The 27986-nt window shown below is 36.4% G+C and overlaps 1 protein-coding gene across 1 annotated transcript in view; it reads right to left on the bottom strand.

Moving 5' to 3' along the window:
* TCEA1 (transcription elongation factor A1) overlaps positions 1-23722 on the bottom strand; it is a 44112-nt gene extending 20390 nt beyond the window's left edge. Inside the window, exons 1-4 of the mRNA XM_045560999.1 lie at positions 23333-23722; positions 13519-13581; positions 5691-5796; positions 167-254 (exon numbers count right to left, since the gene is read on the bottom strand). Of these exons, the coding sequence (XP_045416955.1) occupies positions 167-254; positions 5691-5796; positions 13519-13581; positions 23333-23395 (320 nt within the window). The 5' untranslated portion in view covers positions 23396-23722. The remainder of the gene's footprint in view (positions 1-166; positions 255-5690; positions 5797-13518; positions 13582-23332) is intronic.
* Between the last annotated feature and the right edge of the window lie 4264 nt (positions 23723-27986).

Here is a 27986-nt window from a genome sequence, read left to right as displayed (position 1 = left end):
AAAAAAACCTTAGAATATTTGGCTATATTCATTTACTAGTTCCATTTGAATAGAAAACAGAAACAGAAAGAGGAGTGCAGATGTGGGATCATAAGATCATGAAGGAAGTGATGGAGGAGGTAAATCTATGGCTTTCAACATAAATAATTTCCACAAAGTGAAATACCTTTCTTCTCTTGCTTCAGGGCTATTCTGTGATGTAATTGAAGGTTCTTTTTTCTTTTCTTCAGGGTCTTTGTCAGATGATGGCCCATCTAAAAATTTACAAAATCACTAAGTTGTTAGCATTTGTTAAAAATAAAAACTACTGAAATACTGCATGGTGACAGGCTATTTATGCAATCCCCTCCCACAAAAAAGAACTAAAATCTAAATGAGTTTATGTAAGCTATTTTATTAGTATATGCATATATATTTGAGTATTTTTCACAATGCATATTCAGTCAACACTCTCAAATAAATCCTCTCATTTGGTGGGAATTATAAACTCATATGCCAATGGGAACCTTTTCGGGAAGTATACAGAAAAAGAGAAGGGAAGAATATGGAAATATCAACACTGTCACTTTAAAAATGAAAGCACATTAGCCTGGTGTGGTGGCATGCCTGCAGTCTTAGCTACTCAGTGACTTGGGAGGCTGAAGCAGAAGAGGATTGCTTCAGCCTAGGAGTTTGAGGCTACAGTGAGTGAGCTATAATCTCGTGCCACTGCACTCCAGTTTAGGCGATAAACTGAGGCCTCATCTCTTAAAAAATAAAAAAATGAAAGCACAAAGCATAGATAGCAATATTTTTAAAATAATTTTTCGTGAAGTCAAAAAATTTATGGTAGTACCCAAAATATAAATAAATATTTCCAGAAAAGTAAACAAAGAACAATTCCATAGAAAATACCTCAAGATTAGTAAGACCTACCTAGCACATTCTCTGTCTTAAATGATCTGTAAAGTATTAAAATACAAAGTGCACAAGCTTTAAGACTTAAAGAGGTAAGCAATTAGATATTGTGAAATAACGTACATAAAATAGGATGAGTCAATGCAATATTTTAGTACTGGCAAGAAACACACATGTTTAAATCAATCAAAACCGCCTTGAAGCTAGGTTCAGAAAATGTTTGAGTCTACTGTATAAAAAGTACACCACTTATCTACATTTTGCTTCCTACCTAAGTAATAAGGGCTACATAAACAATTCTTTCAATTCTTCACATCTCTCTGTATAGAATACAGAACAACATATATTCAACTGGATAACAGGATCATCACGGAGCTTTTAAACATATCCTCATGTCAAGCTCCAATCCAGATCCATTCAATCCAAATCTCTGGCCATGAGGCACAAGCATCGTAATTTTTTTAAAGTTCCCCAGACAACTCTAATATGCCATCTGGATAAGAATCACTGATACACAATTGTAGAACTTATCTTGTAAAGCTGAGGTCTATCAAACCTAAAATACAATTCAAGGCCTCTATGGTATAACATGAGTGTATGCTTTAGTTTTCACATACTAATTTTATTGCTCCTTGTTATTCTCTATAATTCACCTGTATGGCCTCAAAGCCTAAAGATGCTATATAGTTATTGTGAGGAAGAAAACAAAGATGAATAATGACACATGGCAAGGACTAAGAAATAGTCCGAAAGTAACAGGGTAGAAAGCATTTACAAGGGAAAGGTGATATAACAATGAAATATGATCTACCAAGGATCCAATGCTGCTAAAGGGGCAGTAAAACTGATCTCACACACTGCTCTGGCACAATGGATTAGTGCAATCCTTTTGGAAAGCAGAGCAGTTAAGAGGCACAACACCCTTAAAAACATTCCTATTATGTGATACAGTGCTGTGGGTAACACAGCACAGCCAGCAGGGAAGGAAGTGCTCCAGCTCTGGACTCTGTCTACAATCAGATCCCAGCTTGGCTATTAACTACTGATCCAACTGTATGCAAAGGTACTTAACCGCTCTGAGCCTCAGATTCCTCAACACAAAATGGGGATTATAACAGCACCTACCACACCAGATTGTTGCGAAGATTAAGTGCATTAATACAGGTCAATGCTTGACACATCTTAAGTATTCAAAAATGTGCTACCTAGTTGCAGTAGTAGTAAATCTATGAGAAATCTAGCTAACAATCTAAAGAAAAATTTTAGGCAGACAGATATTCAAGACATTAAACAGCCACAAAATTAAAAACAACAGTAACAAATCTAATAATTAATTAGTAATTAGTAATTAGTAATTTAGTAATTAAAATATGGTATAGTCACTGAATGGATTATTCTGAAGCTAATAAAAATGAGAGTTATGATGAAAAATACAAAATATTTTCATCAAAAAAGATAATATAAATAAATATACATGCAGCATAAGTAAAATTATAGTTGAGGCAAAATCTATGAATTGGTGAAAAAAAGAAATGCAATAAGATATTAGTTGATGGTTGTATTCAGAGATAGACCTAAGGATGATTCCCCCCCAACTCCCTAAATTTTACTTAATGAACACACAAATCTTTTAACAAAGTTTTAAAAGGAGAACTTACACTGAAATGAGATACCTTCAATAAGTATAAAAGAGTAAAATTCTTTAAAGTTAGGATTAAATGAGCATAACCGCAATGTCTACTCTTTTCTACCACAAAATGTAAAGCATTTTTCTAGAAAAAAAAATTAATGGTTTTCAATCAACTTTCAATGACTAATTTTAATTACTTTAGGATATGGAATTAGTTTTAAAATTTAAATGAACTGTAAACCTAGAGTTGCCATTTATCTTTAAAGATAAGACATTTAAAGAAATTTTTTATTCTGAAACAATTTCAAACTTGCACAAATATAAAAAGTATAAACAACTGCCATACATGTTTTACTCAGATTCCTCAATTATTAACATTTTGGCACATTTGCTTTCTCATTCATTCCTTCATTCTCCCATATATAGACATGCATGTATACACACACATACACAGATGCATAGACATATTTCTTTTGAACCATTTGAAAATAAGTAGCAGACACTAGGCTCTTTTATCTCTAAATACTTCACTGTGGGCTTCCTAAGAATAAAGACATTCATTTATATAACCACAGCAAATAATGATTAAATTTAACAATGTATAATATTATTAACTAATCTGCTGACCTTATAAAATTCTGCCAATTGTCCCAATAACGATCTTTTTATTTTTTTCTTGTCCAGAATGAATATAGGATGATGTATTATTATATTTCATTTTCTTAAGACCAGACTTAAAAATTCTATAGCTGTACAACTTTTAGTTCCTAGCTTCCAACTTCTTTTAAGTAATGGGTTTTCTGTTGTTGTTACTGTTGTCTTTGAAATTTTAAAAGTTTCATTTTTCCTGTTTTCTCTTCCATATAAAGTAATAGCTATTTAGAGAAATGGCTGATTCCATGGCTGGGGCAGAGAAGAAAGATGAACCCAATACATTTTGTGGTGCCAGAATATAAGAAAGTGATCAAAAAGCTGAAAAGGATTTGTCAAAAGGACACGAGAGCCAGTTTGAAGGGGTGCCCACTGGCCAAATCTCAAACAATGAAAATATCAAAATAAATCTGAATAGTAATGGATTACAATCCATCATATGGACTAGAAATCCACGAGTCCACGCTAACAATAAATAAATAGCTGGGAGTAAAAGGAGGGTTCCTTGTTATAGTAGAATGATGATTTATAAATATTAAAGTGGAAGAGTCAGAAAATCACAATTTTGCAATCATCACTGTAAGCACTGGGTAAGAATCAATGGATACTAAATTGGGAGGGGAGAGAGAAGATCTGATTAAGCCCAAGACAGTTTCAGGGTCTTCAAGTGTCTCCCACAGAATGGCTATTAGTTATAGGAGGAAAAATAATAAACTATACAGTGTACACACTTATACTGGATTCTCAAAATTACCACCATCAATGCCTCTGGATATAACACCTTGAAAAGCATGCTTATGTAGTATTCCAATTGTGGATGTACAACCTGAACTAATCATGAGAAAACAGCAAATCAACCTCAAAAAAGGAACATGCTATTAAAACTAATAGGGAAGCCAGGCACAGCGGCTCCTGTCTGTAATCCCAGAATTTTGGGAGGCTGAGGCAGGAGGATCACTTGAGCCCAGGAATTCAAGGCCAGCCTAGGCAACATAGTGAGATCCCCATCTCTAAAACCAAAACGAAACAAACAACAAAAAACCCCAAAGCATGAATACACTTGCTTCAAGTATATAACTTAAAAATTTGAAGTTTTGACTTGAATAAATTTCCTAGTTTAGTTTTAAACCAAAATCTAATTCTACTCTGTATTCATTATACCCAGTCATTTTCTGTATGTTGTATAACATATCCAAGTTGTATTTCCTGAGACTAAAAAATATGCTAACCTTTGATTTTTAAGCCCATTATCAATTTGATAAAAATTTGATTTGCATGAAAGTCAATATTTTTAAAATACCATATTAGTGTTTACATGAATCCATATATATGATAAAATTGCTTAGAACCATACATGCCCGCAAACATAAACCAGTGCATGTAAAAGCTGTTGAAATCTGCATAAAGTCTATAGACTGCACCAATGTCAATTTCCTGGTTGGGACAGTGTATACCTCAATTATGTAATGTTACCATTGGAGGAAGCTGGATGAAGGGTACATGAGACCTTTCTGCACTGTTGTTTATCAACAAAAACAGCCCCAAAATAAGATTTAGAAAAAGGGAATTCATATCTGTTGGGCTAGGACCCTATGGACAAGGATAGAGTAAATTTCCTAGAGAGCCAATAACTAACAGGGAAAGATCACAGATCTAATAAAAAGAAGAAATGAAATCATGAAGCCAAATAAACAGGTGGGTATTAAATTGAGAAAGGACATTTCTGCCTTAGAGATAAACAAAGGGGAAAGGGCGCTTGTATTCTTCAAAATGTCAATGTCATAAAAGCCAAAGAAAGGCTTAAGAATTAAGAACTATGCCAGACTAGGAAACTAGATGTGATACTGAACTGGATCTTGTTCTGGAGGAGAAAAAATAAAAAAAGCTATAAAGGACATTATTGGGACAACTGACAAAACTACAACATGGATTACAGATTAAAGTATAATGCTATGTCAATGTTAAATTTCCTATACTATGATTCCATAAGAAAATAAGCTTCCTCTAAGGAAAAAACAGTTAAGTATGAAAGGGTAAAAGACCATGATATATTCAACTTATTTTCAAATGGTTCAGAAAAAAACAATTTGGGTGTATTTATGTGTACATATAAAGAGAGAGAAGGAGAGAGAATAGGATAAAACAAATATGACAAATATTAAAAATGGATGATCTGGATAAAGGATACAGAGTTCTTTTTATTATTCTGGCAAGTTTTCTGGAAGTTAAAAAATTATTTCAAAAACCATTTCAAAAATTATGCACCTTTCCCCTGGGAGAGAATTCTTCTTACATAAAGAAGTGTATCCAGTTGTAAGTGTCAAAAGTTAAGAAAGCTAAATCTGACTAGACTAAAAAGCAAAACCCTAAAGAAGGTCAAACTAATCCCCCTCACCTTTATTATGAGGCATTGACTCCAATACATCTAGATTCATAGAGGAAAAAAATGCAACCACCAACTGTTTGAAAAACCAGAAAATCATAAATATATGTACAAGAAGATCAATTATACCTAATAACTTTTTCCAGGATTTGATGAGAGACTTCGCTAAAGATGTAACTTCTTCATCTGTACTCTGCTTACGAATAGCATTAACTGACATTCCAATTCTTGTGGACTGTAAGGCAACAAAAAAAATTACATACACCAATCTTATTTTAAACAACTTAGTATGTCACCCACATTTTCCTCATTCCAAGATTCCTGTTTCCATTTTAGAATTTAAAAACTTCAATTATTGGAATTCTTATAATAGCAAACTATATTCTTAAGATACATACATCTTCAGATCAAGCATCTTTATCAATGTTCTTATCCCTGAGATCTACAAGCATATAATTTGCTACTGTAATAAGGCTGGTTAACTAGAGAAATGAAATCAGTCTTTCTACAAGGGAGAAGTGAGGATAAAATATAAAATGTTGCACTTGTGTATATAAAAGGCAGGCTGAAGCAATCATGGCTAATTTTGATATACACACTTCTTTGTTTCTATACATTCTTCTACATACACTACACAGAGCACTAGCCACAACTGATGATGAGGATATCCAAACAAAAACTACACTTACAGGGGTTTAAAACTCTTTTGGGAGGCCTGTAATCAGCATATAATCACAGATATTAAAATGGACTTCAAAGAATATAGATAAAATTCAACATGTGATAATATTATGCGCCCAGGATTATGCTCAGAGCATCTATTAATCTTCCTAACAACCTTTAAAGTTGACATCATTATCTCTATTTTTAAAGATGAAGAGATTGGAAGTACCAATAAATAACCTGCCCAGCATTTCACCATTACTAATTGGCAAAGCTGGGAATTTAATCCAGGTCTGTCCATCTCCAAAGTCCATGTTCTTTTGAGCACATCAATGGTTTTCTAACTGTGCTCAAAGAACACAAAAGCTATGACAGTCCAATTATAGGTGATAAATAAAAAATGGTAAATTATTTAGTAAATTCACGTTGTTAGTAGATAATGTTTCAAAAAATACTGTCTATGGAAGAAAAAAATAACAAAAGGAATTCTTGGTGGTGAAAAAAAAGAAGAGAATCCCTGTTGTAAGCTTTATGGCAGAAAAATAAAGAGTACTTAAGATTTCCTTCTAAATTATTCAACCCTCTCAACAAAAAGACAGATTCAGGACATAAGTTTTGTTCAAGAATTTAGAATATGTGCTTGGCGGGAGAGTCCTATGTTACATCTCTTACAAAGCTGAGCAAAGCAGATAAGGTTCAACAGCAGAAAGATAAAGGGGACCCCACAATGCTAATGCCCCAAAGTCATCTGGGGCTAACAAGTCAAATTATCTACAAAAAGCCTATTTTTTGAACGAGTGGAGGAAATTACTTGAGTTACTAATGTAGTTCTGAAGCTTAGAACTGACACAAATCGCAGGGGAAAAAATGGTGTTTTCGTAGGGATTTGCAGGTAAGCAAAGGTCTAGGGAGAAGATGAATAAATTGTGTGTTGATGGGTGACTACTTTTTAATGACCAAAAGATGTTTTGATTACTAAAAAGTCAATGATTGTCTCACTTAGCAACTAATAAAACCCATACTGAGAATACAATTATCTGTAATAAACATGCTAAGGAAGAGATTGTCTAATCAAAATAAGAAGAAATGAGGCTGCTGAGGTAAAATGAAAAACAAAGATTTGAGATAGGTTTTTTTTCCCTTTAGTGGGGTATTATGGGAAAAATGGGAAAAAGTAGACAGAAGAAATGATTATGAAGCTATTTACTTGGATAACCAAGTCTGAATTTGCCTCTAAGAATTCCCTAGGGATTTTTCCAAAAACCTGGTATGCTAAGATTTACAAGATGTAATTGTTGGACTATAAAAATTGTTTTGTGCTTAAATTACATTAGGAGTTGTGGTGTTAAACAGCTTTCTTGACTACAGGACTAATGAAAAGTTTTCAAGACAAAGTATACATTGCAAAACGCCAGCAGAGAAAATATGTGCCTTTGTCCATGGTTTCTATAGAACATACAGTAAGAAAGACATTACCTTGGAAAGGTGGAGAGTGCATTAAGCATACTTAGGGAGTCAGCTGCACACTGATGGTAAAGCAGAAAGGAATGAGTACTGAGATCAAGAGACACTGTTAACATCACAGGAAACAAGCAGATTGCTGTGCTCCAGAAGAAAAATCTCCTTCGTGATCACTCATGAGTTTTTGCCAAGATGATCTGAAGGTAGCCACTGAATCTTAAGGTAAAAAACATATAGCTACTATACAGCTGCTATAAAACATGTAAAAAATGTAAAAACAGACATGTAACTAAAACAACATATAAGAAGAAACACAGCTACTATAAAACATTATCGAAAGAAATTAAAGACGACTTAAATAAATAACAAAAACAATCCCATGTTCACAGGTTTGGAAGACTTAACTGTTAAGACTACAATACTAATCAGGTCAAACTACAGATTCAATACAATCTCTATCAGAATCCGATCTTCCTCTTGTGCAAAAATTGACAAAGCTTATCCTAAAGTACATATGGAAATAGAAGACACCCAAAATAGCCAAAACAATCTTGAAAAAGAACAAAGTTGGAGCACTCACAATTCCTAATTTCAAAATGTACTACCAAAGATATAGTAATCAAGACAGTGTGGTACTGGAAAAAGGACAGACATGCAGATCAATGGAATAGATTTAAGAATCCAGAAATAAACCCCTACATAAAGAAAGAAAATTCACTGGAGCAAAGAATATTCTTTTCAACAAATGGTGCTGGAACAACTAGACATCCACATGTAGAAGAAATGACGTTGGACCTCTGCCTTATACCACACACAAAAATTAACTCAAAATGAATAGAAGTAAATCTTCGTGACCTTGAATTAAGCAATGGTTTCTTAAATATGATACCTAAACCACAAGCAACCAAAGAAAAAAGATAAATTAGACTACAATCAAAATTTAAAACTTTTATGCTTCAAAGAACACCATCAAGAAAGTAAAAAGATAATCCACAGAATGGGAAATAATATTTGCAAACCATGTAACTGATAAGGCACTTGTATCTAGACTATAGAAAAAACAATTACAATTCAATAATAAAGAGACAAATTTAAAAATGGCCAAAGGATCTGGACAGACAGTTTGCCAAATAAGAGACAGAAATGACCAAAAAGCACACAAAAATCAACATCATTAGACATTAGGGAAATGGAAATCAAAACCACAATGAAATACCACTTCACACCCACTAGAATGGTTATAATCAAAGACAGATTGTTTGCAAGGATGTACAGAAGGAACCCTCATTTACTGTTGCTGAGAATGTAAAATGTACAGAGGTTTGGGAACAGTCTGGCAGGTCCTCAAAATGTTAAACACAGAGTTACAATATAACCCAGGAATTCCACTCCTGGGTGTTTATCCCAGAGCAACAAAAACATGTTCACACAAACTTGTACATGAACACACTAGCAGCATAAGTCATAAAAGCCTAAAAAGTCAAAACAACCCAAATGTCCATCAGCTGACAAACAGATAAGCTAAATGTTATATATCCATAGACTGGAATATTATTCAGCAATAAAAAGAAATAAAATTCTGGAATAAACAACAACACGGATGAACCTTGAAAATATTATGCAAAGTGAAAGAAGCCAGACACAAAAGGTCACACATTGTATGAAACCATTTATATGAAATCTCCAGAACAAGCAATTCTATAGAGACAGAAAGGAGATAGTGGTTGCCTAGAATGAGAGGAGGACCAGTCAGGGAGAAATGGGGAGTGACTGCTGAAAGGCATGAGGTTTCTTTTGGGGGAGACGACAATGTTCTAAAATTGATTGTGGTGATGGTAGCAGAATTCTTTGAATATACTAAAAACCACTGAATTGTATACTTTAAATGAATGTATGGTATGTGAATTAAATCTAAATAGAGCTGTTAAAAAAAAAAGCATACAGCTATGTTTACTAGGCATTTAGTAAGTTCCAAGAGGGCAGGGACTTTGTCTTGTTCACCACTACATTCTGCACGTAGAATAATACCTAGCACACAGCAGGCACTTAATAAATAATTATAGAATGAATTAATCTACTATATATAAAAGCTCACAAAACTTCCCAGTCTATTACAATATCTGTCTTCATGTTTACTTCCTCACCTTCAACCCATACCAATTAGCTTTCTACTCTATCACTCTGCTGAAAATTTCCTGCACTCCTAATCGTAAACTCCAATGGACTCTTCAGTTCTCATTTGATTTAACCACTCTGTTATATCCTAACACTGTTTACCCTCCTTCCTACAGGATCCACTCCTATGATATTGGCTCCCAAATGTTTCCTAAACTTGTCCTTTCTCCTGCACTCTAGAGCTGTTTATACACAGGGCTATTTAAAATGAAATTTGTTAAATTAAATGAAATTTAAAATTCAGTTCTTCAGTCACATTTAAAGCATTCAATAGCTTCATGTGGTTAGTAGCTACCATATTAGACAACATAGATATCAAACATTTCCGTCACTGCAGAAAGTTCTACTTGATAGCACTGGTCTAGAAGACATACTCAACTACCTATCAAGCATTTGCACATATTTGTTTCACCAGCATCTCAAAACCCAATGTATCCAAAATTACCCTTTACCTCTTCGCCCCTCCACCTTTCCTTTTCTCATCCAACCCCACCTTCACACCACCTTTTGTGAATTTTCCCACGCTGTTAAATGGTACCATTTACCCAGTCACCATGGCAAAAATCTCAGTCATCCTAAATCCCTCCTCTCCTTCACCCCCATCCATAGCTATCAATTTTTGTAGGTTGTCTATCATTAACAAGGTCCCCTTTTCTCCGTTTCTATGGCTAATATCTTAGTTTAAGCCCTCCTCATTCCTCACCTGAATAAATGTATTAGTCAACAGGTCTTTCGGGATCCAGCTTCTCATTTCTCCCAGTGTGCACACTAGGTCATGTACTCTCCTGCCTAATACCTTTTGGTAGTACTGCTGGACTGGATACGAAGCCCTGCACACCAACTTTCCTATGTCTTCAACCCTGCATGCGATTAACTCTTCCCTTACCCTCACTTCTCCTAATGTGCCACACTGATTCCACATACTGTTTCCTCTGCTGGTGTACCTACTCATCTTTTGAAGCTTGGCTTCAGCTTTATTGTCTATATGAAGGCGTTATGTGCTCCCCATTAAAACATTAAATATTTTTTTTTTTTGTACAAATGAGGTCTCGTTATATTTCCCAGGCTGGTCTCAAACTCCTGGCCTCAAGCGATCCTCCCAACTTGGCCTCCCAAAGTGCTGGGATTACAGGCATGAGCCAATGTGCCTGACTTATTAAAACATTAAATAAGATCTAGCCTAAGGAATAACAGCAACAATAATAATAAGCAAAATGGATTTCAATACATCTATAACAATTATAAGTTAACTGAAATTAAAACATTTCTTTTAGTTACAGTCATAGATACTGCTAACACAACTATGATTTACTGCTTCATAATTAAAAGAAATGTTAAATTTCAGTTAGACATTAGTGAAAATAAATGTAATTATTTTCCCCAACCATGTCACACAAATCAACTGCCACCTTTCCCTAAATTCTTTTTTTTGTTTTGTTTAAGAGATAGGGTTTTGCTCTATTGCCCAGGATGAAGTACAGTGACTCAATCATAGCTCACTACAGCCTTGAACTCCTGTACTCAAGTGATTCTCCTGCCTTAGCCTCCCAGCTCACTGGGACTACAGGTGTGAGCCACCACACCCAGACATTCATCCCTAAATTCTGACTTAATCGAATAGAAATATCAAAAAAGGGACTTGTGGATAATAAAGAAATGTCTAGTGGAAAATAGCCAGATTTGTGTTATTGACTATATTTATTTTCCTTTTTAACATTTTGACTTTTGTTAAAGTTTTATTTTTATGTTTTAGTCCTAATGGAACATGACTTCAAAAACAGCATAGTATTGGTATAAAAATAGATACATAGACCAATGAAACAGCCAACTGATTTTTGACAAAGGCACCAAGAACACATACTGGGGAAAGGACATTCTTTTTAATAAATGGTGCTGAGAAAATTGGATATCCATATGCAGAAGAATGAAAGTAGACTGCTACCTCTCATCACATACAAAAATCAACTCAAGATGGATTAAAGACTTAAAAGTAAGACCCAAAACTATAAAACTATTAGAAGAAGACATGGGGAAACACTTCAGGATCTTGGTCTAGGCAAAAATTTTACAGCTAAGACCTCAAAAGCAAAGGCAACAAAAACAGACAGATGGGACTATATTAAAGTAAAAGTCTTCTGCACAGCAAAGGAAACAATCAACAGAGTGAACAGACAACCTGAGGAATGGGAGAAAATGTTTGCAAACTTTTCATCTGACAACAGACTAACATCCAGAATATACGAGGAACTCAAAACAACTCAACAACAACAAAAAACAATCCCATTAAAAAGTGGGCAAAGAACATGAATAGACATCTCTCAAAAGACATCTCTCACATACAATGACCGATAGGTATATGAAAAAAATGTTTAACTTACTAATCACCAAGGAAATGAAAATACAACAGTGAGATATTATCTTACTCCAATAAGAATAGCTATTACTAAAAGGACAAAAAATAATAACAGATATTGGTGAGGATGCAAAGAAAAGGGAACTGTCATACACTATTGATGGGAATGTAAATTAGTATAACCACTATGGAAAACAGTATGGAGATTTCTCAAAAAACTCAAAACAAAACTACCATACAATCCAGTAATCCCCCTATTGAATATTTATGCAAAGAAAAGGAAATAGGCATATCAAAGGGATATGTGTACCATGTTTATTACAACACTATTCACAATAGCAAAGACATGGAATTAACCCAACAGATGAATGCACAAACAAAATGTGGTATATATACATAATGGAATACTATTCAACCATAAAAAAGAATGGAATCATGCCACACGCAGCAATATGGATGGAACTGGAAGTCATTATTTTAAATGAAATAAGCCAGACACAGAAAGACAAATATTGCATGATCTCAGTCACATGTGGGAGCTTAAAAAGCAGATCTCATGAAGATAGAAATTAGAATAATTGATACCAGAGGCTGGAGAAGGGTGAGGGGAGTGGATGGAGAGAGGCTGGTTAATGGGTACAAACATACAGTTAGATGATAGAATGAATTAAGTTCTAACGTTCCATATCAGAGTAAGCTGACTATAGTTAACAAGGTATTATATATTTCAATACTTGAAATGTTCCCAACACATACAAATGATAACTACTTGAGAAGATGGGCACCCCATATACTGACTTAATCATGACAGTTTATGCAATTAACAAAATATCGTGTGTACCCCATAAATATGTACAAATGTTATATATCAATAAAAAGTTTTAAAAATAGAATAAGACTTCAGTAATGAATCTATGTAATGTCTACTAGACATCAATTGTGTACATGCTTGGCCAGTGCTAAAACAGGGAGCGGAGTGATACCCTGCCATCCTCACCCTGAGGCTGGCTTCATGTAGCAGCAGCTATCAATGATAAGACCACCACAGACAAATCTTGGGAGACCGGATCAGGGCCAAGAGTTAGTCCATCGCCAAAGACTCAAATTTTATTCTTGTTGAGAAAGGCAACATTATTCTATAATGGCAATTTAATAGATTATGGATTTATGTTGCTAGCTTCAAAAAAAAAAAAATAGAAGTTCATACCATAACCGGATAGTACAAAAAACTTATATTGGGACTGAAGATGTTTCAGTATTTTATGACAACTACTATTTAAAACTGTGATGCATATAAGCACATACCTGTAATAATTCCAAGGTCATGGGAATATTCTTAAGCTCCTTCAGCAAATCCAATGCTCCAGCCTATAAAATAAAATAATTTCATATTGAATTTCCAAAAAAGGAAAGCAGGATCTAGCCAGATATTTAAACTTATGATTCCTATCCATAACTCATGATGGCTCACTTATTCATGTGAGAACAGATACATTTACACATACACATACAGTATCTTTCAAATGGAGATGGAAACTCATCAGACGATCATAAAATCCATTTACTAGATTATGATCAGCATTTGTGAAGTAACTGGCAAGTACTGTTCTGTGAAAGTTTATTTTCAATAGTATTTGTTTACTTGTTAATACGTGTGTACCAAGTAGAAATGTACAATTCCTTACTGTGGTGATGTAACACACTGCAAATCTCCATGGAGAACACCTGCCTGAGAAAGGAGCCAACCCTGAGAAAGACAAAGGGAGCAAGGGAAACGTTGCTACAATTCTCATGTGGTCTCTCTCTATGTCACTGGTCTGCCACAAGATCTGCCTACATGGTTCTTGCATAGTAGTAAAGAGCAAATCTAAAAGAAAATTCAGAATTGAGATCTATGTTAAGTTCACAGGCCTGTCCCCTGGCAATTCCCATGTAGAGTCAAAAGCTCCCATGTAGATGAAGAGGAAACAAAATATGGCTAATGGAAGAATTACAGAAAGCACCTAAAGTTAAGAGGAATAAAGTTAAATAAGGAGCAACAGCACCACCTATAGCCTGTGGCCAAATATTCCAATCTGATATTCATTTAATCATATTTCATCTAATACATTCACTTATTTTTGTCTAATATTTACTTAATGTGCTATAATTGGACACATGATTATTTTATAAACCAGTAATAAATAAAAAACTATTAAACTATGACAGTGTTTTTCTTATAACTTCTTTTCACTTTTGTTTATTGATAGAATTCTTTTAGAGTTGGAGTTTTTATATCATCTGTTACATTTATAAAAAGAAAAATATAAGCAACATAAATTGGCTAAGGTGTTACTAAAAGCACTTCACATTCAGAGTCTAACACTTATGAATCACTTTTTGACTCAGATTCAACACTATCTGTTTTTACCCCACAAAGAGTTGTATAAAAACACTAGTGATGCAGCATTTCATAAAAGAATCCATAAAAGAGCTGACAGCATTAGTTTTCAGGACGGCTTTGTAGTGTGCACATCTGCTTTTCACCCTCACTGCTCTTCACAACCATTTGGTTCCTCGAGATTCAAAGAGTACTCCACTAATGTCTCTCAGATTTCCTTCCAAGCTAAAGACCCCCTTTTGTACAAGTTTTGATGCTAGGTTTGACATTCTGCCTGTGAGAGTACACCACAACAGCCATCTGGCCAATAATAAATGCAATTCACCCTGCTTTCTATCATAAAATGTTAAAATATGAAAACGAAGAACCTTACAAATCAATGAAACACAGCATATCTCAGAAAAACAGAAAGTCCCAGAGCATGTCACTCTTTATGCAGCCCAAAGAAAGAAGCAAGCAAAGATTCTCAGTGTATCACTGTATTTCTTTTTCTTTTCTTTTTTTTTTTTGAGACAGAGTCTCGCTCTGTTGCCCCAGCTAGAGTGCAATGGCGTCATCATAGCTCACAGCAACCTCAAACTCCTGGGCTCAAGCGATCCCCCTGCCTCAGCCTCCCAAGTAGCTGGGACTATAGGCGCACACCACCATGCCCGGCTAATTTTTCCTATTTTTGTAGAAAGAGGTCTTGCTCTTGCTCGGGCTGGTCAGGCTGGTCTCAAACTCCTAGCCTTAAGCAATCCTCCCATCTCTGCCTCCCAAAGTGCTAGGATTATAGGCAGGAGCCACCTTGCCCGGCCTTCTCACAGGTTTCTAATAAACTCATTTGGTAGCCAAACCTAATCTCAACACATATAATGCTTTTTATTAATATGTTCTATTTATCCCACTTAATGTGAGATATGCATTTCACTACAGAAATGGTAATGTCTGATTACTGGGAACTGCCCAGATACTATTATGTATTAATAATATATGATGTATGCACCAAATTATCTTTATAAAATCTGAAAAATCTGGAATTCCCAAATATATCAGACCCTAAGGGTTTTAAGTAGCAGAAATGGACCTGCATCCTCTATCTACCATAGACATCTTTCTTCTACCCACAGCTCCATAGAATTTCTGATCAAGGATGAATTAGAAAGGAAGATAAAGAACCACACTTCTAGGTGTTCCTTAAAAAGCACGAGGAACCACCAAAAAAAAGAAAGAAAAAAAAAAAGACAGTGGGGCTGGGCATGGTGGCTCATGCCTGTAATCCCAGCACAGTGGGAGGCTAAGGAGGATGCTTGAGGTAAGGAGTTAGAGGGCAGCCTGGGCAACATACCATAACTCTGTCTCCACAAAAAAAAAATTTAAAAATTAGCCAGTGTGACAGTACACACCTGTCTGTACTCCCAGCTACTCGGGAGGTTGAGGTGAGAAGATCATTTGAGCCTAAGAGTTTAAGGTCACATTAAGCTATGATCAGAACACTGCACTCCAGCCTGGGCACCAGAGCAAAAGACTCTGTTTCCTTTTTTAAAAAACAACAACAAAAAAGGCAGGGTCTCCATGGCTTATATAATTCCATCTGTCACACATAAAGTTAATTTTTCTAACATATCAGCAATGAGACATAAGTTTAAGTTGCATTCCAAGTAGAGGCAATACATTTACATTAATTTCATTATTTTCATTATTTTCTCTTTCTAGTCAGATCTCTTTGGTGAGATTGGGTTTACAAATACAGGCTATGGCAGGAAGAAAAAGTTAAATAACACTCAGGGGATAAATCTATGACCTTTCTCATAATCACACTGTGTTCTAACCAATTAAGATAAATATTTTATTCAAGCTTCTTTAAGAAATAAACAATTATGATGATCTGCATGAAACTGGCAAGAACCAGATAATCACACATTAATTCAGTGACAACAAACTTTCAGTATTACTATGTGCCATGCATTATGTTAAATACTTCATATATATTATCTCATTCCATCTTCACAACCCCATGGAAGTAGATAATCTATTATCTTGATTTTACAGATAAGGAATAAAGCCCAGATATGTTAAAAAACTTGCACAAGGTCATAAAATTACTAGCTAGAAAAGGTGAGATCTACCCCAATTCTGTCAAATTATTGACAGACTCTATTGCCTTTCAACAAATACTCATCAACACTATGTACCAACCTCTGCTCTGTACTGAGGATACAGCAGTGAGCAAGACAGAAACCCTTTCGGACTTCAGGGAATTTAAAAACAAACAGTAATCTTTAAGACTCTACTCCAAACCTTTATACAAAGAAACTTAAACCCAGAAAAGGAAAGTGACTTGCCCAAGGTCATAGTGGTGGGTAATAAAACAGTAAGGACAAAAACTACTCTCCTGGCCCTTACACCTCTGCTCTTTCCATTCCACTGGTCCACCAGTGGTTGTTCTGCTCTGTGAACTCAGGTGAACAGCATTACCAAACAAGAAGCTGTATTCTATCCTTCTCCAATCATCACTTGCCTCTAAATGTCAAGAATATTAGATTGCAGCATCTCCCATAGATGATGCAAGAGAAAGCAAGACTCTAACTTCCAGAGCCAGATTTAGTTCATAGTACTGGCTAAAAAACAAACTACAGCTATCACACTACTTTATTTTATTACATTCTTGATGCTCCTACCTGCTAATGGAAATAAGTGCTTTTACAAAACATGGTATTCACGCTTGTACTTTGCGCCCAATATACACAAGATTGTATAGGATACATGCATCCCCTTCCTCAAGGAGACATAAAGAAGGAGTAATAGAAAATTTACAGTTAAGAATAGGGTCTATACATATGACAGATCTAGAGTCAAATCTATGATCTGTCATTTCCTAATCACAAAATCTTGGGAATATTATTTGCCCTTTTCAATCTTCAACTTCTTTATTTGTAGATAAGCATAATACACCTACCTCGATAGTTAAAATATCCAAATGCAGGAATGTTACACAGATGAATTGCCAAAATAGAGGGCCTGACACATAGGAGATGGTTGATAAGGAGTACAAAGTTATACAATTATTTATTTCAACCTTAAAAATATTCTTAAAGAGCCACAAACCAGCATTTTAACTGAGCATATTTCAGCTCAATCAACTCAAACACTTCTTCATAGGATTTATCATGAGATTTCAAGGTTAAAAAATTAAGATGCTATTTAATGTTCAAAAAAGTAAACACTAAATTATAAATATTTGAGTCATGGCCCATTAATATCACTATAAAACTAGGAATTATAATTTTACTATATCATCTCAAATTTGCAGTTACACTACACCAAAAGCACAAGCAACAAAAGAACAAAATAGATCAATGCAACTTCATCAAAATTAAAAGCTTTTGTATATCAAAGGCCTATACTAAGAGTGAAAAGACAATACACAAAATGAGAGACTATATTTTCATATCTGATAAGGGTCTAGTATTCAGAATACAAAGAACTCAATAATAAAAAAATAAATAGGCCTGGGAAACCGAGCAAGACTAATAATGACAATATGAAGAAAAAATTAGTTGGGAGCTACTCAGGGAGGCTGAGGCAGGAGGATTGCTTGAGCTCAACAGTTTGAGGCTGCAGTGATCTATGATTAGACCACTGCACTCTAGCCTGGGTGACAGAACAAGACCCTGTCTTTAAAAAATGAATAATAATTGGTGAGTACCAGGTGCACTGTCTGGGGAATGGACACGCTTGAGGCTCTGACTCACGGGGATGGGCGGGACATGGGCAATATATATAACCTGAGGTTTTGTACCCCCATAATAAGCTGAAATAAATAAAAAAAATGAATAATAATAATAAAAAGACAAATAATACAGCTTAAAAATGGGCAAAGCTGCTGCACTCCAGCCTGAGCAACAAGCAAGATCCCATCTCTTAAAAAAAAAAAAAATGGGCAAAAGATTTGAAAAGACATTTCCTCAAATACGACATACAAATGGCCAAGAAGTCATGAAAAGATGCTCAACATTGTTAATCATAGGGAAATGCAAATCAAAACCAGAGAGAGATATCACTGTACACCCACTGGAAATGTTATAATCAAAAAGACATAATAACAAGTGCTAGTGAAGATGTAGTGAAATTGGAATCTTCATAAACTGCTAGTAGGAATATAAAATGGTCCAGCCACTTTGAAAAACAGTCTGGCAGTTCCTCAAAAAGTTAAACATAGTTATAGTATGACCTAGTAATTCTACTCCTAGGTATACACCCAACAGAAACCAAAACATATACCCACACATGCTTGTACAGGAATGTTCTTAACAGCATTACAACAGCCAAAAAATAGAAACAGCCCAAATGTCCATCACATGATGAATAAATAAACAAAATGTGGCACTGTATATCCATAGTACAGTGGAGTACTATCCAGCAATATAAAAGGAATGAAGTACTAATACATAATAAACATAACATGGATTAACCTTTAAAACATTATTACTAAGTGAAAGAAGCCAGTCATAAAAAACCACATATTCTATGATTTCACTGATATACAATTTCCAAAATAGGCAAATACAGAGACAGAAAGTATATTAGTCATTGTCAGGGGAGTTTGAGGGGTTGGTGGGGGGTGAAGGGGTTAAATGGGGATTAACTGCTTAACGGGTACAGGGTTTCTTTCTGGATGGTGAAAATGTTTTAGAATTAGACAATGGTAATAGTTGGACAAATCTGTAAATATTAAAACCCACTGAATTAACAGTTGACTCTTGAACAACACAGGTTTCAACTGTGAGGATCCACTTATATGAGGATTCTCTTCCATCTCTGCCACCCCTTAGATAGCAAGACCGACTCCTCCTCTTCCTCCTTGTCCTCAGCCTACTCAAAGTGAAGATGAAGACCTTTATGCTGATCTACTTCCACTTAATATATAGTAAATATATTTTCTCTTCCTTATGATTTTCTTAATAACATCTTCTTTTCTCTAGCTTACCTTATTGTAAGAATACAGCATATAATACATATAATCTACAAAATATGTGTTAATCTACTGTTTATATTATTGGTAAGGCTTCTAGTCAACACTAGGCTATTAATAATTAAGTTTTGGGAGAGTCAAAAGTTATACTCAGCCGGGCATGGTGGCTCACGCCTGTAATCCTAGCACTCTGGGAGGCGGGAGGATTGTTTGAGCTCAGGAGTTGGAGACCAGCCTGAGCAAGAACGAGACCCTGTCTCTACTAAAAAAAAAAAAAAAAAAAATAGAAAGAAATTAGCTGGACAACTAAAAAATATATAGAAAAAATTAGTCAGGAATGGTGACGCACGCCTGTAGTCCCAGCTACTCGGGAGGCTAAGGCAGGAGGATCGCTTGAGCCCAGGTGTTTGAGGTTGCTGTGAGCTAGGCTGACGCCACGGCACTCACTGTAGCCCGGGCAACAGAGTGAGACTCTGTTTCAAAAAAAAAAAAAAAGTTATACTCGGATTTTTGACTCAGGTCAGTGTCCCTAGTTCCCAGCATTATTCAAAAGTCAACTGGACTTTAGAAGAGTGAATTTTATTGTATATCTCAATAAAGCTGTTAAGAAATTGTGTAGTTATTCTAAATTTTGATTTATGTTAATTAATCTGACTCTGATATAGATATCAAAGTTTTGTTGTGGCTGTTTTAAACCCAAGTATAATAAGACTGAGACATGTAAATTTTTTTTTTTTTTTTTTTTTTTTTTTGAGATACAGGGTCTCGCTCTGTCACCCAGGCTGGAGTGCAGTGATGCGATCACAGCTCGCTGCAACCTCGAACTCCTGGGCTCAAGCGATTGTACCACCTCAGCCTCCAAAGCAGCTGGGACTACAGACTGGCACCACCATGTCCGGCTAATTTTATTTTGTTTTACTTTTTGTAGAGACAGGGGTCTCACTAAATATTTTGTCCATGCTGATGTTGCACACCTGGCCTCAGGCAATCCTCCCACCTGGGCCCCCCACACTGCGGGAATTACAGGCATGAGCCACCAGCTACCACGCCAGAGATGTAAACATTTAAGGTATTCCAGCTCCCAGGAAATTTTAAAATCTAATTCAATTTCTCTCCCTGCAATTTAATTCTACTCAGCCTTGAGCCTTCAATGAAAAAAATAAACCTCACCACCACCCACAAATCTCGTCATGAACTTCAAACTTTAAGTTTTTACCTGAGTATTTAGAGTATTTAAGTATTTACCTGAGTATTTAGAGAAACCTGCCCGCCCCAGAACATCAAGTATGGACCCTTATTTCTTGGTTTTATATTCACTTAATTGTATCCAGGCTTGACTCAAACACAGTTGCAAGGGTTTTCTAGAGAAACACAGTAGCTTAACACAGTAGTACTAGCTCTGGAGCAAAACAGATTTAGATTGACCTCTTCATTTGGTCACTTACTAGCTATTTGGCTTAGGACAATTCACTTAACTTTGTAAATATCTAGTTTCCTTATTTTTATCTTGCAAAGCTGTCTGAGAAATAAATGGGATAAGGTAGGTAGGTACTTAGCAGAATATCTGGCTCAATAAATGGTATACCTACAGTTTTATTAAAACAAAATGATATCCAATAACAGCATTTAAGTTTGTCAATTAAGATGACAACTACTATTCTTCAAAGTTTGTTTTCACACTATAGAAATATTATTTTAAAAATAACTCATGAGAGAAAATTTAAAAACCACAGAAAAAAAGAGAAACAAATCTACCATAATCCTACAACCCCCAGAACAACTTCAGTTAAATTATTGAACACTTAGAAAGCTATTTATGGGTTACTTATGTACTTCCAGGAGAGGGAAGGAGTGTCATTCTGACCATTTCCCTTTCTCTGTATTTCATCAGCCTGTTTGAATTTCTAGAAGACAGGAAAAATAAAAAGAAGGAAAAAAGTAAAAGAACCAGTCAGTTTTACTTTTCTTTTTGGGGGGTTAAGTTTTCATATTGGCAAAGTTTTGAACTAACAGAAAACTTAGATTTGAGGATTATCTGTGGAGTTTCTGGTCATTCTCTGCCCGACTCATTACTAAAGATCTGAAAATCTGTTGATAATTTGAGAACTGCAGGCACATACTTATCTTTTCCATACTTGCCCACTAAGGAATTACTCAATTTAAGAAATAACTATTACAAGGAAAGAAACAAACCCCTAAAGCTTTACATGATTAAAGGATACACATTATAGCCTAAATTAGACAAAAAAATTACCAAACAAATGACTTTTTTTCCTGGGACCTTCTACTATGAGAGTCTGGGGATCTCCAAGCAGAGAGGAAAATTTTCCAGTTTAAACAAAATAACAGAAATGTTCAACCTATCAAATAACCATAACACATCAACTGCCATGGGGAATGAAAGGGCTGTCTGTGTCAACAGGAAAAATAAATAGCACAGGAAATATTTTAAAAGGCAAAAATTGCAAATACGTATGAACAGGGAGGGTATAAAATTAAATGCTGAGCAATGCACCTGTTAAAAGAAAAGAAACAGGTGTCTGAAGTCTTAAGCATTTAATGTTAACGCTCATTCCCGATCTGGCTGTCACGTGGAAAGCATGCTGTCCAGTTGAAAACCTGACTCTGGCTTTGTCCAAACTACATAGTACTTAATTTAAGCACGAGTACTTAACTTCTCTGACTGATTCAGTCTCTTAATCTGTAAAATGGATACACTTGATATACCCACAGCTTTGTTGTGAATCACAAAAGAATTCTGGACATATGCTTTATAACTCTACAGTGTGGCACAAACCAAAGCAACCCTTTTCACATGAGTTTGATGTAGAATTTATTTCATAAATGGTAGTAAATTATTTCAGGTTCATTGACGGTGAAAATATGCTGAATATGGTGGAACAAATCAGGTGAAGACAATCATAAAAGTTTAGCTAAAAACAGATGAGTCTGAAGCAAGGGATTGAAAGTGACATACACAGGACAAACTGTAGAAAGTGGTCGCATGACAACCTCGAACAAACCACAAGAGAACACATTCACATAAACACATATCAATAACAAGAAAATGACTGGTATTAACTGTAAACCACTTAGTACCCAGCAATGACATTTGTCCAATGCATCTCCAAGAACACGCTACTTGGTGCGTCTGCTTTACGCATAGTTCTTTTGTACATTACGACCTGACAAGTTCAACTTTTTAAAAAACGTTTAGTAACTCGCCAAGTGACTGCCATAACATGTAGTGTAGTTGAGATACCCAAGTGGATATTTATTTGACCTTCTTCAAAAATAATACCCAGGAGTTTTACATTTCATTTTATCAGCCTGATGCCTAAAACCGATGACAAGCCTCTATTTGGTGCTATTTCTTGCTGTCAGCCACCGATCACGGAAAAGAGTATATTCTTTCAAAAAGCGAGACCTTTCTACACTTTTCAATTCTTAAGCTGAATTAGTGACATTTTACCACTACGAAAGTTTAAAATGAAAGGAGAGCGTGCCCTAATTCCCTGCTCGACTTACCACGCTGTACCAAACAAGGAGGGACCTCGAAACACCTAGAGCGGGTTCTATCGCCGGGGGCCGCGGGGCCCGCCTGCCCTCGGCCTGGACGCCGTCCCGGAGGACGCGGGCATGGCCGGCCCGGCTCCCGGCGCGGGAGGGCTGCAGGGGACGCTGGAGGGGCAGGGGTCGGGGGAGCCCCCTCAGGCCGGGCCCGACCGGACCCCGCGGCCCACCGCCCGGCCTCCCGCCCGGCCCGCGCCGCCAGCCACGCTCACCGCGTTCTTCTTCTGCACCATCTTGTCCATCTTCTTGGCGATGCGGACCACCTCGTCCTCCATGACTCCGGCAGGTCGTCCCCGCGCCCAGCCCGCTGGGAAGCGGAGGTGGGCGAAGCTAGGGCAGAGGAGACGGCAGTCAGCGAGCCCCGGCTCTCCGCAAGCCCTACCACCGCAGGCCCGGGCCTAGGCCCTTCCTCACAAACCAAGCCCGCCGCGGCGGCAGCGGCGGAGGCTCCTCCCCTCACAGGCGAGGCCAATCGAGCTCCGCGCACACCGTGCAGGCACTATCAATCGATCGCAGATCGCTGGGCAGGAACGAGCCTAGGCTCCAGCCTGGCGGGCGTGGACTCGGCATGGGCAAGCGGGCGGTAGCGTAGCCGTCCGGCCCGGCTTTCTGCCAGCGGCCGGTGGAGGGTGGCAGGTTCTGCGGCGCGTTCGCCTCCGCACAGGGTGGGGCTTCCGCCCCCAGGTCTCTCCGTACAGCTCCGAGGTTTACACCCTACTGAGGCCCGCGTAGCTCGAAACAGGCGGATTCGGAGAATCAAACTTTGGCGGGCCTTCAACCCTGTGGGCACCCAAGCGCGCTCTCCGTGGAAGAGGCTGCCGCGAAAGACGGGCCACCCATCCGCTAAATAGCCCGCTAGGGTACGGATTCAATTCTTTTAAGCGGTTCCTTTTTTAAAGTCAAATTGTTCGTAATCTCATTGAGGATGAGACCCAATCCTGGACTAGGCGCTTTGAATAGTTGAATAACAGTTGAGAGGAACCTGATCAAAGCAATTAATGCACCTCACCTGCTTCTGAAGAACAGTGAGGACGTTGACGTCCGTTAAGAGTTATGACTAAGAACACAAATAGTGGCGAGTATAGACGCCTTAAAAAGGTCTTTGTCCGGTTACACCTTTTACTTCTAACTCGTGCTATTTGCAGTCCTAAACCCCACACCAAGTTTAACTATTATTAATATCCACCGCCTGATAATGTTCTTTCTGTACTGAGGTGGCAAATTTTTCCCAGGTCTGACTTGTTTGGAAGGAAGAATCATTTGGATCTGGATCGTTTCCCTTTCTCTTTATTTTGCTTATTGCCTTTCATTTTAAAATTATCTTTTTATTATTGATTTGCAACTGAAATTTTGGTAAGAATATATGATTGGGAAGTTATTGGTTCTAAAGTATTTGTTGAGATTTGTCAATTTTTGTAACTATCCTACGTGTCCTGAAAAAGATTTTGTATTCTGTAAGACAAATACAGGGTTCCACATAAGCCCATTAGCCAGAAATGCTGCAATATTTATATCCCTGTTTGCTGTCTACTTAATGCATCAGTTAATAAGCATTTAAAAAATTTCCTTTAAGGTTGTGGATTTATACAATTCTTATAATCCTATCATTTTCGTTTTTTCCCCAGTTGATTATATTTTTTGCTGTGGTAAAATATACATAACCCAAAATTTACCATTTTAACTATTTTAAATTCTGTGCCATTTCAACCAATAACAATGTCGTACAACCGTCACCACTAGATGGTTTCCAAAAGTGTTCTGAAAACTGTCATCATGTCAAAAAGAAAACCTGTACCAATTAAACAGTCACTTCTGATTCCCTCCTCCCTCCAACCTTTGGCAACCACTAATCTGCTTTCTGTCTCTATGGACTTGAATAGTCTGCACATTTCACTCACATAGCTTCATACGATATGTGACCTTTTCTAACTGCCTCCTTTCCTTTAGCATATTGTTTTCAGGGTTTACCATATACCACATTTTGTTTATTCATTCATCAAATAATGGGCATAAGAGTTGTTTCCACCCACCCTTCAGTGTAACACATTTTCACTCTTATGAATAGTGCTGCTATGAAAGTTCCTGTATGCGGTTTTGTAACCAGCTCCATAAGCAAGAAAACATTTTTAATAGGTTTTTTCTTTGTAACTGGAACTTTGTAACTGGAACTTTGTAACTTTCTGTTACACTAATGCATTCTCTTCTGAGTTTCTTTCCCAGAAATGGCGGAACCTCCTTGCAGCCATGAGGTAACTACAAAGCCTCACACCACCTGTTTGTTTGGGGGAGACAAGATAAGCCATACTCCACCACAGACCTTGCCCAAAGACCCACTGAGCCTGCGAAAAAGGCTGAAAGAATGAGCAATATTAAACCCTGGCTCATTATAATATTAAAATCCCTGCCCTGGGAGGGACTTATCTGCCATTTTTTGTTCACAGGACCTCTGTACTATCATGATTTCTCACTGCACTTGCATGCCCTGCCCTCCACCCCAAACACACTCACTCCCCTCATACATTATTTATTTTGCCTCAGAAAAAAACCCTGACCCTGTTGGTGGGGGAGGCAGATTTGAGGCAGTCCATACCACCCCTTCCAGCAGATGGCATCTACTGTAATAAATCCTTTCTTCCTTGACAATCCTCATTGTCTCAGTAACTGGCTTTCTGTATAGCGAGCAATAGTGAACCCCCCTTGTGGGTTCGTTAACAGTTTTGTGTGAACACCTGTTTTCAGTTTTTTTGAGTGTGTACCTACAAGTGGAATTTCTGAGTTGTACAGTAATTCTATATTTAAACTTGAGGAACTGCCGATCTGTTTTTCACAGCAGCTGCACCATTTTGCATTCCCACCAGCAATGTACTAGGGTTACAATTTCTCTACATCAACAATTGGGTTTGCCCTTTTTTTTAAAATTCTAACCACCCTAGTGGGTGTGAAGTAGTATCTCATTGTGGGTTTGATTTGCATTTCTCTAATGACTAATGATGTTGAGCATATTTTCATGTATTTTTTGGTCATCTGTATGTCTTCTTTGGAGAAATGTCTATTCAAGTCCTTTGCCCAATGTTTTACTGGGGTGTGTTTTTGTTGTTGAACTGTGAAAGTTCTTTATACATTATGGACACTAGAGCCTTATCAGATATATGACTTGCAGACATTGTTTCCCATTCTGTGTGTTGTCTTTTCACTTTGATAGTGACCTTTTATGCATAAACCCTTTAAATGTTATAAAAGTCCAATTCATCTATCTTCCTTTGTTACTTGTGTATTTGGTGTCAAACCTCAGAAGCAATTGCCAAATACAAGGTCATGAAGATTAACCATTGCCATTTTAACAATATTAAGTCTACAATTTAAAATGGGATGTCTTTCCATTTATTTCGATCTATTTTAATTTCTTCCGACAATATTTTGTAGTTTTCACTGTGTAACTTGTTGGCCTCATTGGCTAAATTTATTTCCAGGTATTTTATTCTTTTAAATGCTATTATAAATGGAATTATTTTCTTAATTTTATTTTCAAATTCTTCATTGCTAATGTGTACAAATACAGTTGATATTTGTGTGTTAATATTGTATCCTTCAAATTTGCTGAATGGGTCTATTAGCTCTAACAGCTTTTAATGGATTCCTTAGGATTTTCTACATAAGATCATTTCATCTGTGAAATAGCCTCATTCTTTCTTTCTAAGTTGAATGCTTTTTATCTCTTTTTCTTATCTAATTATTCTGGCTAGAACTTCCAATACAACGTTGAATAGAAGTGAAATTCACAATCCTTCCCTGGTTTCCAATTTTAGAGGGAAAGCTTTCAGTCTTTCCCAACAGAGTATGATGTTAGCTGTGGGTTTTTCATAAATGCCTTTAGCGTATTGAGGAAGTTTCCTTCTATTCCTAGTTTGTTGAGTGTTTCTATCATGAATAGGTGTCACATTTTGTCAAATGATTTTTCTGCATCAATAGAGATGATCATGTTTTCCTTTATTCTACCAATGTGGTGTATTTTAATAATTGATTTTCATATGTTGAACCACCCTTACATTCCTGATATTCCATTTGGTCATGGTGTATAATTCTTTTAATATATTCCTACATTTGGTTTACTATATTTTTTGAGGACTTTTATATCTATATTGATAAAGAGTAGTGGTCTGTATTGTCTTTGTATGTCTTTGGTATCTGGGTAATACTGGCCTCAGAGAATATATCAGGAAGTAGTCTTTCCTCTTGATTTTGAAAGAGTTGAGAAGTATTAGTGGTAATTTTCCTTTAAGTATTTAGCAGAATTCACCAATGAAATCATCTGATCCTGGAATTTTCTTTGTTAGAGGTTTTGGTTACCAATTCAATCTCTCTTACAGGTCTGTTCAGATCCTCTGTGTCTTTTTGAGTCTGTTTTGGCAATTTCTGTGTTTATAGGAATTTGTTCATTTCATCTAGGTTATCTAATTTTTTCACATACAATTGTTCATAGTAGTCTTTTATAATTCTTTTTATTTCAGTAAGGTCCATAGTAGTGTCCCCATTATCATTTCTGATTTTAGTAATTTGAATCTTCTCTCTTTTTTTCTTAGACAACATAGCCAAAGACTTGTCAGTGTTGTTGATTTTTTTCAAAGAACCAACTTTTGATGTAATTAACTCCATCTATTGTTTTTCTAATCTGTATTTCTTTTATACCTAATCTAATCTTTACTATTTTCTTCTGTCAGCTTTGGGCTTAGTTTTCTTCTCTTTTTTCAATTCCTTAAGGAATTTCAATAACCTCCCGCAAAGGTAGGTTATTGATTTAAGATCTTTCTTTTTTATAAATGTAGGCTGTTACAGCTATGAATTTCCATCTGAGCACTGTTTTCACTG

This window comes from Lemur catta, chromosome 9, assembly GCF_020740605.2.
Source record: "Lemur catta isolate mLemCat1 chromosome 9, mLemCat1.pri, whole genome shotgun sequence".
Taxonomy (NCBI): domain Eukaryota; kingdom Metazoa; phylum Chordata; class Mammalia; order Primates; family Lemuridae; genus Lemur; species Lemur catta.
This window is presented reverse-complemented; position numbering and strand designations above follow the sequence as displayed.